This window comes from Spea bombifrons, chromosome 1 (genome assembly GCF_027358695.1).
Source record: "Spea bombifrons isolate aSpeBom1 chromosome 1, aSpeBom1.2.pri, whole genome shotgun sequence".
NCBI lineage: Eukaryota > Metazoa > Chordata > Amphibia > Anura > Pelobatidae > Spea > Spea bombifrons.
Window position 1 is genome coordinate 36,221,128 of NC_071087.1, and position 15,755 is coordinate 36,236,882.

Sequence of the window (15,755 nt, forward strand, 5' to 3'; positions counted from 1 at the left end):
GTAATTTTTCACCTTTCCATTTGTATCAAGGAAGTGTCCCACCAGTTGTCTGTCCCAAACGTTGATTGAGAAAAAATCGCAGCTGTATTTGCTGGACATTCATAGTTGATATATTATGACAAGGCAGCAGTATGGGATATTTGTGATATTTGCCAAATCCTGGAAGGGAAATTTTCAGGGAGGCATATAAAGCTGCTGAGAAAGAACCTCCTCCAGGATCTACAGCACACTCTACTCAGGCTGTAGTTACATCTTGGACAGAGGCAAGATCTCTGTGGATCTAATTTGCAGAGCTGCAGCGTGGAAGAACGTGCACACCTTTGTGAGGCATTACAGACATGGCCTTGTCAGGAAAGAGCTGCGGGCTACAGTTTCATGATCCCACCGTTTGAACGGTGTTATATCTTCTCTGTTTGCTAATGGGGATGACATGGAAACATTGAGGTCTTACCTGAGAATTTACTTTACACGTCATTTTCTGGTAGCACAGTCCCTACCCTAATAAAGTTTTGTTCTTGAGCATTTGTGAGTCCCTTTTTCTTATTGCACTGAGGGTAAAGGTGTGGTTCTGGGGGGTTTTAAAATTATTTTTTTAAATACCTACTTGCCAGCTGTTCCGGTTAATGACACACAGTACTGGCACAAATCATAACCAGGCCTGGCTTTCCTTCGTGGTCTCAGCCGTATGCAATCATAACTCTTTCCCTCTCCTATAGCAGAGCTGTTGCAATTGAAGAAATACATATTATATGCCATTAATGCCCCCTTTCCCACACTGTCCTTTGTTTTTAAATGTGTTTGCAGAACAGTAAAATGCAGTTACAACAGAGTAGTAGTAACATTTTATTTGGGAAAAGTGGAAATTGGCAGTACTATAGTTTAAAACATTAACACATTACAAGTGGAAAAACAAGCAAAATGAAAAAACAAAACAATAAGAATTAAACGTAATGTCTAAAAAACATATTCCAATGACCGATGAGGCAGATGGGTACATAATACACTTTATATACTCCTCTGACACCATGTGTGTGAAGTAAAGCAGACTGAAAAAAGAGAAAATACAAAATAATTTGTAAACTGCACGTGAGCCCACCTTTACAACGTGTATACAATTATTGCATCAAAAGCCCTTAAAAAGGTGAAAATGTGCTACATCAGTTTTTAACAGCTCCTGGAAAAGCTGTGGCATTTTATATTATACGTGAATCCATGCGTGTAAAACTAGTAAATATGCACTCAAAAGGCAATACATTACTCTTAATTTAAATATAATTGCACAAAAACAGTCTCATTAACCAGGAATGAAATTTTAAAATGAGTGACATATAAGATAATCAAATATTTCACTTATGGTGGTTGATAAAAATTAAAAGCACAAAAAAAAAAGAAACGGTATAATAAAATATCTTTGTAAAACATGTAATCTCAGTTTTGCAGCAATATACATCTTCTCATAAAAGAACCCCCCATGTTTCTTTTTTCTTTTCTACCAATGTTGTGGCAGCGAGAAAAGCAGTCAATAACGGGACGGGGAGACAGAGGCTGGAGTGGAATACCCATGGATACCATGAACATCTTTAGAGCATTTAACATGTATGGCTAGAGAAATTCAACATAATTCTGTGGAATAAGTCCAGTTTTGCCATTTAATGTCCCTTCAAGCCATCCTGGCTCTCTTGAGTAATGAACTGCAAAAAAAATGTTAAAAAATGGTTTTCGTTACTTAGAATAGCATATTACTGAGAAAAAATATGATATGCGCGATCAGTTACCTTTCTACCCAAATGAAATCATCTGCAGAGCAGCTAAGGCTCTCCTGCCCCATTCCATGCCCTGGCTCCCTATCTTTTCTGGCAGGCAAGCTTGCGGTTTTATTTGATTAATTGATGATGGTGGTTGGGGGGTGGGGGTGGATCAGTTATGTGGTAATAGGGAAAACACAGTCTCTGTACTCAAGAATATTTATTATTAATGGTGATGAGGTCATGGAAGACTAGAAAGCACTACCTGCATCAAAGAAACATGTTTTCAAAGCCAGTAAATGTTTTTGAAAGCAGAGGAGAGACAGCTATTTTTTTTAATGTTGATCTATAAAATCTATAAAATACTAATTAATATTCATTCATATGCTCGGGTAAACTGGTAATCAATAGAAAACCAATGATAATCCTGTTTGACCTTAGACAGTAACACGTTATCTGTAAAGCCAGACTGGTTCTGTGTCACTGCACAGAAAATCGCCCGCCTGATTAACGGACCAAGAGCAGAACAGAGTCTTAGAAGTGGTGGAAGGTGAAGCAACATCAAAACTGACATAATCAGACAAACTAAAATTTTGAGGAATCCACCTGTTTTTGCGTTTCACTTAAAGTTAAACGGTAGAGTGCTTTTAAATTAGGGCGACATAAACAAGCACTCAGAAAGTAACACAAAGTGCATTCATATAATTACTCGTTTTACATTTCATAACAACAAATATTCTGCTGAGTTAAATATCAAAATATAGTTTTAATGAGAAAGGAAATACTTGAATTAAACATCTGCTTTAAAAAAAAGTACATTTACCATGAAAATATAAGAAAATATCTTTAGGCATCAATTTATTTTACTAGGACATTTATATATAAAAATGTATGCCTTAAGATACCAGCTTTTGATGCCAATGGCAAATCAACAACAGTGGCAATCAGCCGGATTGTATACTGTGTCTAGACACAGTTATGAATGACAGGTTCACCTGAATTGACTGCGGCCCATAATTAACATCATCCCTCTTTTAAAAAAAAGGCAAATACCAGCACGTTGTTGTTTCAAGAATGGAATATATCACACATATGTACTACAAACCACACAAAAAGTATGGAAGCCAATTACCCAAAGCACCAAATGCTAAAGGGCACAAACTCTAGTTGACCTGGCACAAATTGTGGTGACAGCATCTTTATACAGGTCTAGTTATTATCAAAATAGTTTAAAGAGACAGTGGTATATTTCATTTTATTTAACGTTTTTATAACATGGAGGAAAAAACCAGCAATGTACCTAAGCGGGGAGTAGGCCAAGGATAGAGAATTGGATGGAAATAAAGAGAATACATGTCACACACTCTAGCACATGAACACGAACATGCGCACACACCAGTACTCCTAGATACAGATGCAAGTGCATAGATACTGATGTCAGATGCATCACAGAAGTCGAGAAACAGATGGAAAGTGTTCCTCAGCACGCTATGAGAGCTACTAAAGGGATTTTGGGTTTTCATGTGTGCTTCCCTATTTTACCCCATCCCATTATCTGATTTTAACCCCTATAAAATAGGGGTGCAGCCTATACTCAGAAAAGCAAGAAAGTTATACAATAACATATGCCTATATGTAACCTCTATACTAACCATACCAAGATTCCATATAGGAAATCAGTAGCTAACATACTTCAACGGTCATCATGGATGAATATACTTAGGCCAGCCTAAAAACCATGTGCAAAAGTGAAAAGTTACGCTTTTACTTACCGTCCTCAAATACAGCTCCTACTTGAAAAGATAACTCTGAGCTGTGCTCTGCTTCGCAGGGAAATACAGCTTTTGCCTTTCTATAAGAGGTGCTGAAAAACAACCAGGTAACAATGACTGGAAAGCAAACGACAGACACTACATATTGCCAGTATGAAAGACACAATTCAAGCTTAATTTATAAGAGGCTCAACGGTCTACAATAATAATACATATCATGGACAGCCAATAGCTTTGTTAAATCAACTACACTTTTAGTCTCCAATATAATACATCCAATATATTTTACGTTCTCACTATATAGATTTTTTTAATACTTTAGTTCTTCAATTTTTAATTTTCTTTTACTATGAAGGTACCCTCACAATTCTGAAGTAAAAACTGTATGGACTTACTCGCGATATTTAACATGAAGTTGACAAATACTTCTACTGACGTCTGTGAGCCGCATTTAACAGGACGGTGTGAAGTTAATGCTTCAAAATAACTGCACACAACTGTACCGGTCTTAGGAGCTGAAGGAATCTATCAATTATTCCATTTACTGATCTGAATGCGGTATAGGAGTTTTATCTCGCATGTAACAGAAGTCATCTGTGGTTAACCATGGGGCACAGTTCCGGATATGACTACCGACTGAAACCCACTGTATAGTGGTTAAGAAAAATCCACAATGATGATGCGGCTCGATTTTCATTCACAAATGTGTTTGTAATGAAAACAGAACCATTTCATTCAGAAATCAATCAGCGTATAAGGGATTCACAGAACGCGTGAAAACAAGAACCGTTTTTATGCATTGTTAAGAAACGTCATTGCTTCTGGCAGAGCTATCTAAGGCAGGTATGTTGTTTCCGAGGAAGGGATCCATCAGCACTTTTTGATCTCTGATATAAGTTAATGGTGGGATACTGTGCCATTTTGACCTGAAAGGCTTTGGACAATGCCCTGTTAATACAAGTACTGCAGAAAACTCAGGGCACAGAGCTGGTGCCCTAAATAGGTTAATCCCACCTAAAGCCCATTGATGCGAAAGTTAAGAGAATAAAAGTCTGCCCACTGGGAAAGAAAACCATGGCTAAAAATTCTCCATGAAAACACAATACAACTGAGCTTTATGGCTTCTGGTGTTACTCAACCTCTTTGGAACTAAGTGCATTGATAGACTCCTCATCTTTTGCCTTCTGTACCCCATACCCCTTTGAACTTTCTTTGGAAGAACAATAAATTGGAATAAAAACACAAAACAATACGATACCTTTCTGGCTTGTCACATAGTGCAGTCAGAGACGCGAGAAGAGAGGATGCCTCTTCAAGTTCCGGATGTCGTGACTGGGCAGCTTTGGCTGGAAAGGCAGATTCTGTTGACGATGCACACGGCTCGCTATTCATCCATGATACCATTGCAGAATGAACCGGGCTAGGCCTGAAAAAAATAATTCACGCATTTTGATTGATGTATTTATTTAAATATATTTGGGGTTTATTCAACAAAGCAGGAGTTTGCAGAAGGTTTTCAGTTTCAACTTCAAGGAGCAATCTAGCCCTCATATACACTTTAAAGCAAATGATAGCAGCATAGACCCTTTTGCATGGGGAGCTTCTGCGGAATACCCCCGTATGCATTTGCCCATTTCCCACACGCCAGATAAATGTCCTGCAAGAGAAACATCTCCCCGCCCATGGGCAGCCCTGGCTCTGGGAGCGCAGAACGGTGCAGACCTCTGTGCACATGCTCACAGGGTTTCTCCTACAAAAATGGATGAGGTAGCCCTGCACAGTGTATACCTAAAACCACAAGATTTGAAAGTCATCGCAACAGTTTAGTTCTGCATGTGGGGCAAGCTTTAGTGAATAAACCTGATCTGTGCTGGACCCGGTACGGCTCTACAGATGGGCCCATTGTAGATTACTGTGAAATATGCTGGCACTGTATAAATCAATAAATCATAATTAAAGCGTATAACAGCGACAATCATGCAATGTAATAGAATTCACAATATCAATAACATTATTAATACAATATATTTCTATGATTCCAGGAGGACCGAGATCGAGAGGACTAACAAAATACATAATTAAAGTTAGTTTGAAATGTTTGTAGCTTAGTTTGTAATGCAAAGAGTCTTATCCTAAAGCATAATTAAATATATTTAAGTTCTTTGAAGCTTGAAATAATATGTAAAAGCAAAACACACACTCCAGGCATTATATGCACTTTAAGGCATATAGCAGGTGCACGGCCCCTTTAAATTTTCATGCAGGATGCTTTGCAAATGGGGGGATACGGCAGAACCCCCCCCCATACATTTGCTCATGTCCTGCAGAATATACATTTGGTCTCCAGGCAGCTCCAGCACGGTCTATTTTCTTATGCTGATTGGCTTCTTAAGCTGTCAATCAGAAATTGGATCATACTCCCATTAATTTCATTGGAACCACTTTACTTCCACTGATTGACAGCTTGCGTAGCCAATCAGTGGCAAGAAATATGAAGATTTTGAAAACAGATTTCTACGTCGGGTCACCTATTTTTTCTTCTATAGTAAAGGTGTTTCGGGGGCATTACACTGTCCCATTAAGTGAAAAAGGCATTTTAAAATAACTATAATGCTTCACAGTCAGAGAAATTATTTTTAATTGAAATCCACTGATGCCTTCTGATGCCTGAGATGTACCGGATTGCAGGAAAAATCACAAAATAACAAGTACGCGAAAGGATAAAAAGAGCTGGAAATTTAGTAAAGGATTAGATGGGTTGTAAAGCATCATATTACAAGTAATAACCCTTCCTCTACTTTTGGAAGAGATAGGTAACCAATTACTGTAAAGAAGATTTAAGTGGATATCTGGATTGTAACCAAGGAAACAGCAAGAAAGGAGTAGTTTGATGGTGAGAGCTACAAAGAGGGCTAGAGCCTCCTACGCAAAAACAGCCAAGTCAAAAAATGTAAAGAGTTCAACCGGCACTTGAAGAGAATCTTATTAAATTAGTTGTTATTACAGCTAATTTTACTGAAACACAAAAGGAAAACAAGCATGGTGGGAGAGTATAACTACGCGTGCACATATTAAAAGCTCCTTTCCATATTTTTTGTTTGAGCTCCCTGTTAAGTCGGAGGTATATAAAGACACATGGGTTTTAAGACCAGCCTTACAGGGTATTTCAGTTAGGACTCGCTGCTCATGGGGTGCCCCGACGTGACAGGAGAACTTATGGGTTTGGCCAAAATGCAGTATTTAAGACTTTGGTTCGACCACTGGAAATCCGTTCTTTGCCTTTAAATATGGCTTAATTTAACATCATCGCTGCCACCCTGCAAACTAATATCATATGGTGTTGCTGATATTAACTACGCTTGTTGTCCTAAATTGTGGAACGTGATAAATGGGCAAGGAACAAATAGATAAATAATGTGTAGTGTCTATACCTGGGAAGTTTGGCCCGGGGTGTTCTTCTGAAGCTCTACTGACCTAGATTTCCAGGTCACTGTCCTTGTTCTCCAGGCAGGGAAACTAATTTTGGTCATGCCCACGCCCTGGCTACTGTCTGTGGCTACCATCTTCCCGGTGTGTGGCTACCATCTTCCCGGTGTGTGGCTAGCCCTGCATACATTGAGAACTAGCCTGGTCTACTCTTGGAAGTTCCCAGGTATGGTGATATCAATACAAAAGAAAATGAACCATTGTGGATAGCCAAGTGATGAAGAAGAAAAAATATTATTATTATTATTAAAAGCAGCAAACTAAAGTATTGGGGAGGTGAGTACACAATTCCTAACACACACACCTCATGAATTACTGATTAGGTGGGTTTGCTAATGTTTTGCTTGCTTTACATTCACACATATTTTAATTTTACATAGTAAGTTTTTTTAACTTGAAATTGAACAGTACCTTACTTGAACAGTACCTTAAAATGTACTGTTCAAGAACTTAAAAAAGGTGTATATACAGTACGTATAAGTAGTAATTATTTTCTCCCTTCTGGATTGAGACCCCCCTCCATCTTATACTAGCTTGTTGGCTGAACAGTGAAAAAGCAACCAAAAGCCCATGTGAGTCTGATGGCGGTTGTCTGACATCACATGAGATCATCATGTTAGATAACAGGCAACTGAAAAAAATGACCGTAGTGTTTGAATACGGCTCCATGTAGTTGTCCTTAATCTAATGCCGTGTCCACACAAATCTACTAATGATAATAAACAAGAAGCATGCCACGCACTGCCATTAGCATATGGTGCACTTGTGTCACCAGACTTTTATTTCATATACGGCAACTAGAGCAAACTTTCAAGGCAACAGTCCCTTTTTCAGGCACATTTTAGACAAATCCGAAATAACGTCTCATAATTGCCATACCAAGTACTGAAATAGATGCCTTAATTGGGGAGAGGAGGGAACATAAAAAATTGTTACAAAAAGAAGCAAAACTGGCTCATTCGTTACATATTTCGACACCACAGGGTTTAAATCATACGCCCTTTTTATAGCATAAGGTAAGTGTGTGTGGGCCCTTTAAATTTTCTTGTTAGACATTTTGCAAATGGGGGGTATTCTGCAGAATCCACCCCCAATACACTTACCCACCCTCCAACTAAATGTCTTGCAGGATATGTATTTCGTCTCCAGCCAATCTACTTAATACTGAGGTACTTCATTTTATCTCCCAAAGACAACAGGAACCAGATTCTCATGAGCAAAGAATTTAGGACGACCTTAATGAATTTTGCCAAAAAGCAATAATCTAAGTGTGGCCTACAGTTATGAAGTAACAGCCAAATATCAGTAAACTGGAGATCACAATCTTAGGTAATTCTAAGACACAAAACATGCATTATCAGTGCTACACAAATACACTCCACACAAAACGCAATGTGCAAAAAGAAAAAACTCTGGACATGGATGAAATCATTAAGCGCTTGTTGCATGGATATCGCTTTAACTTGCATTTGTTTTCCACTTTTAAATCTATCTGGCCTTTAACTCTTCTGTAACCTCTTATGTTCCTCGAGACATGTTTAATCCTTTGGCTACAGGCTCTTGACCGTAACAGAAAGGGTTAGCAATAAATACCACAAAAAAAGGTCTTGGAAACATTAAAGCAAAATATATACATATATCAAGACACAAAAGCCTGTTGTATCTCAAATACTTTCTAATGCCTATGCAGAAGATAACACTTTAGTTATTGTGGATATCAGCTGACTGACAGCAGACATAACATTAAGACTAATGGGAAGCCATTCACCGCTCTGATATATCACAGTAATTATCTGCTACAGTTTTGTTCCACTCAGCGCACCGTGTTCCTTATTTCAGAACCTGAATTTGTAGCTTTGAAATGAAGAGATCTAATGTTAAAAGGATTTTCCCATTTCGCTATGCTGAAAAATTCTTCAAAAATCTTCAGAAAGACATGAGCCACCTCACTTAAGAGGATTACATTTTCAAATTCAATCAGCAACCTATGTTATTTGGTTCATGCGGTGATCTGCAAAGTTAAAGATGTGATACTAATTATTTGGTTATTAAACTCCAGAAGCCATATTGCACTGCTGCGGATGTCTTGGACACAATGGTGTAGATGGTAACAGACTCGATGCTACCGAAGCATTGATGTGAACACACTGTTGTACAAACTTCTAGCTTGCAAACCTATGATTCCATAGCAGGTGGAAAAGTTTGGTATTTCCTAAAATGATTTCACTGCCCAACTCAGTTAACTTTATCGGGGTGTTGTACCAACTGGGAACCTGAAAAAGGTAAACAAGAGCTACACTGGATGCTTCTAATGGCTAACTAACTTGGAGTTTCCTCCTTAAGTCAAAAGGACCTGGAAGGTTTTTTGTTTATTGTTCCAGAAGACCCAGGGTCTTACCATCCCATTTCCATTCCAACTGCCTATCCTCATCAGCTTCTCTTCTCCGACGATCTATCAATCCACTTACAAGTAACTCATCGTTATGTCACCTTCTAGAAACTCAAGAGACTATCTCTTCTCAATGACACTATAAATACTGTATTACAATAGCTAACATTTGTAAGACAATTTACTTCTCACTAAATCAAGGGTGTGATTGTCTTTGGATAAATTGAGAATGAGGTCTGCCAGAAGCCAAAAGGTTTACCGAAAGTTTGCAATATATGTGATGAACATTTCCATGAATTACAATAACCTAGTAGCTGCAGTCATGTAATTGTACATAACCAACCAAAAAGTAAAACTTCATCCCTGATGCAGTGTGATTACATTCTAGAATAAAAAGTGAGTAGTGCGCAATAGAATTATATAAATAATATAAGATGCAAATATACAAGCAAAAAAATGTAATAAATAAATAAATGTGAATGTGCTGCTGGTACACCTCAGAACAAATCCCCACTTTGTTAAAGAAAAACTACAAAAACATATATAGGTGACCGCGCCCCTCACACCAAGTGAGTATAAATAATGCAAATGATACCAATTCAATGTAGCTTCAAGGAAATCCGAGCAGTATGTAAAATTCAATCATAAAACAAAGAGAAAAGAAAAAAACATCATAGTGTAATTCATCAAAATAGTTGTGTGTATATATCTAACAGGCAAAATGGACCCTTACGTTTGGTGGGGCTTATTCAAGCCCATAAACCGCGTAGGGGGGTGAGCGGGAGGGATTGTTCGTCTCCCGAATAAATTTCAGTCTCCACCGTAGAATTATTCAAAACTTCGTGATCTCGGAAGAAGAGCGAGAAATCGAGGTAACTACTCCCAAATTCTTCAAAGCACAGATCCGGAGGCGAGGGTGAGATAAAGATGAATACTTTAATATATAAAATAAATAAATAATCGGACTAGCGGCAGTTTTCAAAATCACGGCGTCCCGCGTTCATCCACTGCTGCACAGCCGAATGTATATCCGCAAATAAAAGTCACGTCCTCCTTCTCCTCTGTCACAACGTGCAACGTACGACGCGTTTCGTGCTATACTTCCTCAGGTACGTTGGTGGATCCCTTTCTGTGCTCCTTTATAGCCGTCTTTAATTGATTAGATCAATGGTAAATTGTCCACATAGATTAGGGGGCTATTTAATTAGAAGTTTAAATAGCCCCCTAACTATATGGTCAATTAATGTGGATGGTGATAATAATTTTATACCACATATGCGAATTACGCGAATATTTATTCATTTATATTCTTATCCTGTATATTTACATATGATCTATTATATAGTTGTTATCTTATAGATTTACTACTTATGATAATGTATATTAACTAATTTATTCCCTTATAGTATTAATGATAAAGACCTATATTTTAAAATACAATTAAGAACTGTTTCAAATATAATTAAGGATTGTTTTGAATATATCTAAGGACTATTTTAATATGATTCTATATTGTGATCCTGTTTAATTAATTTATTAAATGCATATACTTTAACTATAATGAAGAACCCAATTATGGACAATTGACAAATCTATGTGGACAATTTACCATTGATCTAATCAATTAAAGACGGCTATAAAGGAGCACAGAAAGGGATCCACCAACGTACCTGAGGAAGTATAGCACGAAACGCGTCGTACGTTGCACGTTGTGACAGAGGAGAAGGAGGACGTGACTTTTATTTGCGGATATACATTCGGCTGTGCAGCAGTGGATGAACGCGGGACGCCGTGATTTTGAAAACTGCCGCTAGTCCGATTATTTATTTATTTTATATATTAAAGTATTCATCTTTATCTCACCCTCGCCTCCGGATCTGTGCTTTGAAGAATTTGGGAGTAGTTACCTCGATTTCTCGCTCTTCTTCCGAGATCACGAAGTTTTGAATAATTCTACGGTGGAGACTGAAATTTATTCGGGAGACGAACAATCCCTCCCGCTCACCCCCCTACGCGGTTTATGGGCTTGAATAAGCCCCACCAAACGTAAGGGTCCATTTTGCCTGTTAGATATATACACACAACTATTTTGATGAATTACACTATGATGTTTTTTTCTTTTCTCTTTGTTTTATGATTGAATTTTACATACTGCTCGGATTTCCTTGAAGCTACATTGAATTGGTATCATTTGCATTATTTATACTCACTTGGTGTGAGGGGCGTGATTACATTCTAGTTCATTCATGTTACAAATTTCCATTACATGCCGGTCATCTAACACGGTTTCCATGTGGGAACCAGAACTGCAACATATTTGATATGGCAATCATCTGTCATCCACCAAGTATAGCAGAACCTTTAATATGCCATAGTTTGCTTGGACCACACATAAAAAAATGTGTATTCTCATGCCCCTAAGAATAGGATAATTGGAAACACTGCCGACATCTTTAAGCAACCACTTAACATTCATGAGCTTCAAAACAGATCCAAAAAAGCAACTTGATTAGATGTATGATAACCATTATCTGACTAACATAATACACAGTAAAAATCATAGCTGAGATTGACACTTACAAAAAGTAGGAAGAGGATATTGGGGAAACAAAAGAGAATTAGTAAATTCAGCAAGGGGAAGATACCTGTTAAGATTTACTATATCACTAGTTATTTATCCAATAATTCATATTGAGTATTCATTAAAGAACATATCACTACTGTTCTGAATACCCAGTTGGACTCCAATCTTTGCAGTCCAACTCTCTGGGGAAGTTTCTTCTTTCTTCAAGCAGGGGAGCGGAGTTTGGGACCTCTCCAGGTAGCCTACCCACTCTGGGAAGTACACAGACATGAAGGGTATCCTTCCCGTTGTATGTATGTATATTTTTATCAGTGGTGAACAGATGTACTTGGTGCTTTACAGATTAATAGCTGTAGAATGAATTACTTTCATACAACTAAAGACAAAAACCACGATAATGACCAAAGACCAATGTTAACCTGACCAAACAATGATTTAATGTATTTTTTTATTTTATAACAAACTATGTGCTGGTAAGGTGGTAAATAAGCTTTCCACTTAAAGTTTCTGTTTGGACACTTTTACCTTCACAGTTTTTCACTCTGAAAGCTGCAATTCAACTAAAGGTGTAAGTATCTTGTATGCAGATCTCAAGAGAGAAAAGATGATAGAATTCAGTAAGGCTGACTTTTTAACAACCAGGAAAGGTGCTTGAGTACAATCTAGGGTACTGCTGGGATTTTCATCTCATAATTTAAGCAAAAAGGTGATCATAAAAGTGCAAAGGCCAAAGAGAGAGAAATCCAAAATGTGATAATTAGTTGCATAGTGAGCTAGTAGCAACAGAAAAGAAAAAAAAATCAGCTAAATCGAGTGAAATGTGAAAAAAAACATTCTTAGCTTAAAGATTGGTATTGCATTCATAGTATTTGGAATGTTGAGAAGCCTATTGAAATAGCAGTAAAAGCAATGGGTAGTCCACTATCTTATCACATTAAATGAGGTGGTAAGAGTTGCTATAGCCATATTTTGGTGTTCCATGTGGAGACATAAGCTGTTATAATAAAAATAGTATACAGTTTGATCTCCAAGTTTTAGTTTTTTCATTTCAGATTATCAATGGCATTTTTATCTATAAAAGACACTGGTTTTTTTCCACCTCGTCATTTTATTTAGCTTGTCCTCCTTTTTATCCTTGTGTTATGTTTTTGTGTATCATAATTCCTCCGATAGAGGTGTTGCCTATGTCCCCTTCTCCTATACTACTCATCTGACCTGAATAATAGCTCTCCGGCAGTCAGCGCTGAATGGCGATACACAAACTTTTCATAAAATGTTAAAATCCAACTGCTTATTTGAAACCAGTTAAAAATCTCTAAACAAGGTGTATTTGGGGGGAGCCACAATACCAATGTATACACCAGCTAGCTATTACCTTGGGCTAGCCCTGGATGAAAAAATCTATGCAACAGTAGGGGTCAGAATGTTTTCTTCTTGAAGATGGGTACTGTGTGTGTGTGTGAAAACTCTTATGTGTGTAATAATTAAACTACTTCTGTATTGGTTATTGTAGAAATCAGAAATCCGTGGGTTCTACACTACTTCATAGCTTGTTTAAAGGGGAGCTCCCGCCATTTTTTATTATTAGTTGTTTCTAGTTTTTGCATAATAATGTTTTCAGGTAGCTGCATATTAGCTATTTGTATGTGTCCTATCTCTGTTATCATTGTTCTTGGAGATTATCAACATCACTTCTTTATTAAAACCAAACTAAAGCACAATCTGTAATCTCAGTCATTACATGAGGCGCTAACACATCGGGTTATGAGAGCTGCTAAGTATGAAAGTACTATAACTCAGTGTCACATAGAATGAGCTTCCTCCTATTAGCAGCACACACTGTTCTAGCTAAGAATGTTGCGATGTAAATTAAGACCCTTGGAGGTTGGAGAGGAAATCATTTGCTACTGATGCGTAGACACTAATGGTGTCCAGAACAACCCAAACAACATTAGTGACATAGTCATTTGCAACATGATTCCTTAGCGTGATAATACAGGAGTGAGTTTGTCTGTGAGGTTGCCACATAGACATTCCGGAAAAGCCTTCTGAGTTGCGGGTAGCTGAAACATTTCACTATGCATTATGAAGAGCCCACCCAGACAAGTTTCTTTTATTGAAGAGTTTGTCAACTGGCTCCGCATAGTTCAATTGCTCAGATGACCTTCAAGTCTTTCAAATTTATATATAGCCTTTCTCACACTGGAAGTTGACTGGATTTAACCATTTATAAGCCAAACTACACACTGCATGTGGACCATTTCACTCGCTGTCCCATTGCTTGCATCTCCATGTCTTTCAAAAGGCTAGAGCCTAAAGTGAGTCTAGTTGTGTCAGGTGTGGCAAGGTATAAAGCCCAGTGTGGTCTATTGAAGCCTAGCACCTGGTCTGCTTTACTAATGAACTGCATTGCTCAATGGTCCGTTTAGGGAAATCATAGACTTTCATTGGAACCATTCCAGTTATACTGCAGAGGTAGTTTTATAAGACATTTCTCCTCTTGCCCAATACACAATAATTGCATCTAATTTGCATTTTTAAAAATCCCCTAACCAATATGCATTTACTGTATATTGGGCACAAGAATATAGGGTCACTATATTCCATATATCACAAGTTTAATTTGCTTACTGGCTGATGTCATTACTGCATGAATGTTTTTTTTTCTTTACAAAAAAACAATTGAATCTAGATTCTTTTTATAAGAAAAAAATGGGTAGTTATTTGTAATTACCGTTTCTGTTTACTCTAAAAGGCTACAAAAATAAGATGGACTTGCATAAAATTTGAGTATTTACGTTGACAAAACAGACAAAGCAGCTATTATGCTAGCTGCTATTGACTGGTTCAGGTATCATTTGAGAGGATTGGATGAGGAGAGGGGTGAGAACTTAATGTAAAGGAAATTGGATAATGCCTCTTTTGCCACCTTTTGCCTGGGAAAACAGTTCTATATTTGTAATATTTTTTTTTAAAAAAAGCTTGCTGAAAAAGAAAAAAGCTACATGATATTTTAACACAGGTATTTAATCATGCTAATAGGTGTGAATGTGACCGTTTACCTTGGGTAGGGATATGGTATTTGGCATAAGGCTGTATGATTTTAAGCCAGTTGATTGTATGCCAGGAGTACAGGAACACAAGAGATTGTTTAATATGATGCTGTATTGACCTTTCAGCCCTTTTACTACAAGCACGATAACTAATGGATCCTCGGTGCTTCCTTGTAAACAATACCTATATGGAATGTCAGATCCTGCTATGTAAATTATACTGAAGGTTAACCTTGGGTTCAGTGCTAAACATAAAGTACCGATCTCCTGCACTGATCTGGCATTGCTTCACTATTCTAATATATCAACATAACAGCAGGCAGCATTTCACGTCCAAACAAAAGCCATTGGTGGCTTTCATAAAAAGGGTGCGGATGAAAAAATATAATTATTCAATGAAAACGGCTTGAGATGTGCTCTGAATATACAAGAAAATCAAAATCAATGCACCCTTTTTACAGAAATATATTCAATAACAAATTAATGAAAAAATGCATTTTAGCTCAATAAACAATATAAAAACTTGCAAGAATACAATTATCACTAAAGATTTAAAATGGAGACGCCAGGCTTATTCTTCTTTTTGGCCATTGCCAGCAGTGATGTTTACAAGTCACTCATATACAGTATCTCACAAAAGAGAGTATACCCCCCACATTTTTGTAAATATTTTATTATATATTCTCAATAAATGACACTCTGCTACAATGTAAAGTAGTGAGTGTG

General features: G+C 37.4%; 1 protein-coding gene across 1 annotated transcript in view; it reads right to left on the reverse strand.

Annotated features, from left to right (window-relative positions):
* Window positions 1–830: 830 nt before the first annotated feature.
* ARHGAP10 (Rho GTPase activating protein 10) overlaps window positions 831–15,755 on the reverse strand; it is an 86,785-nt gene continuing 71,860 nt past the window's right edge. Inside the window, exons 21-23 of the mRNA XM_053460694.1 lie at window positions 4,776–4,943; window positions 3,518–3,609; window positions 831–1,691 (exon numbers count right to left, since the gene is read on the reverse strand). Of these exons, the coding sequence (XP_053316669.1) occupies window positions 1,603–1,691; window positions 3,518–3,609; window positions 4,776–4,943 (349 nt within the window). The 3' untranslated portion in view covers window positions 831–1,602. The remainder of the gene's footprint in view (window positions 1,692–3,517; window positions 3,610–4,775; window positions 4,944–15,755) is intronic.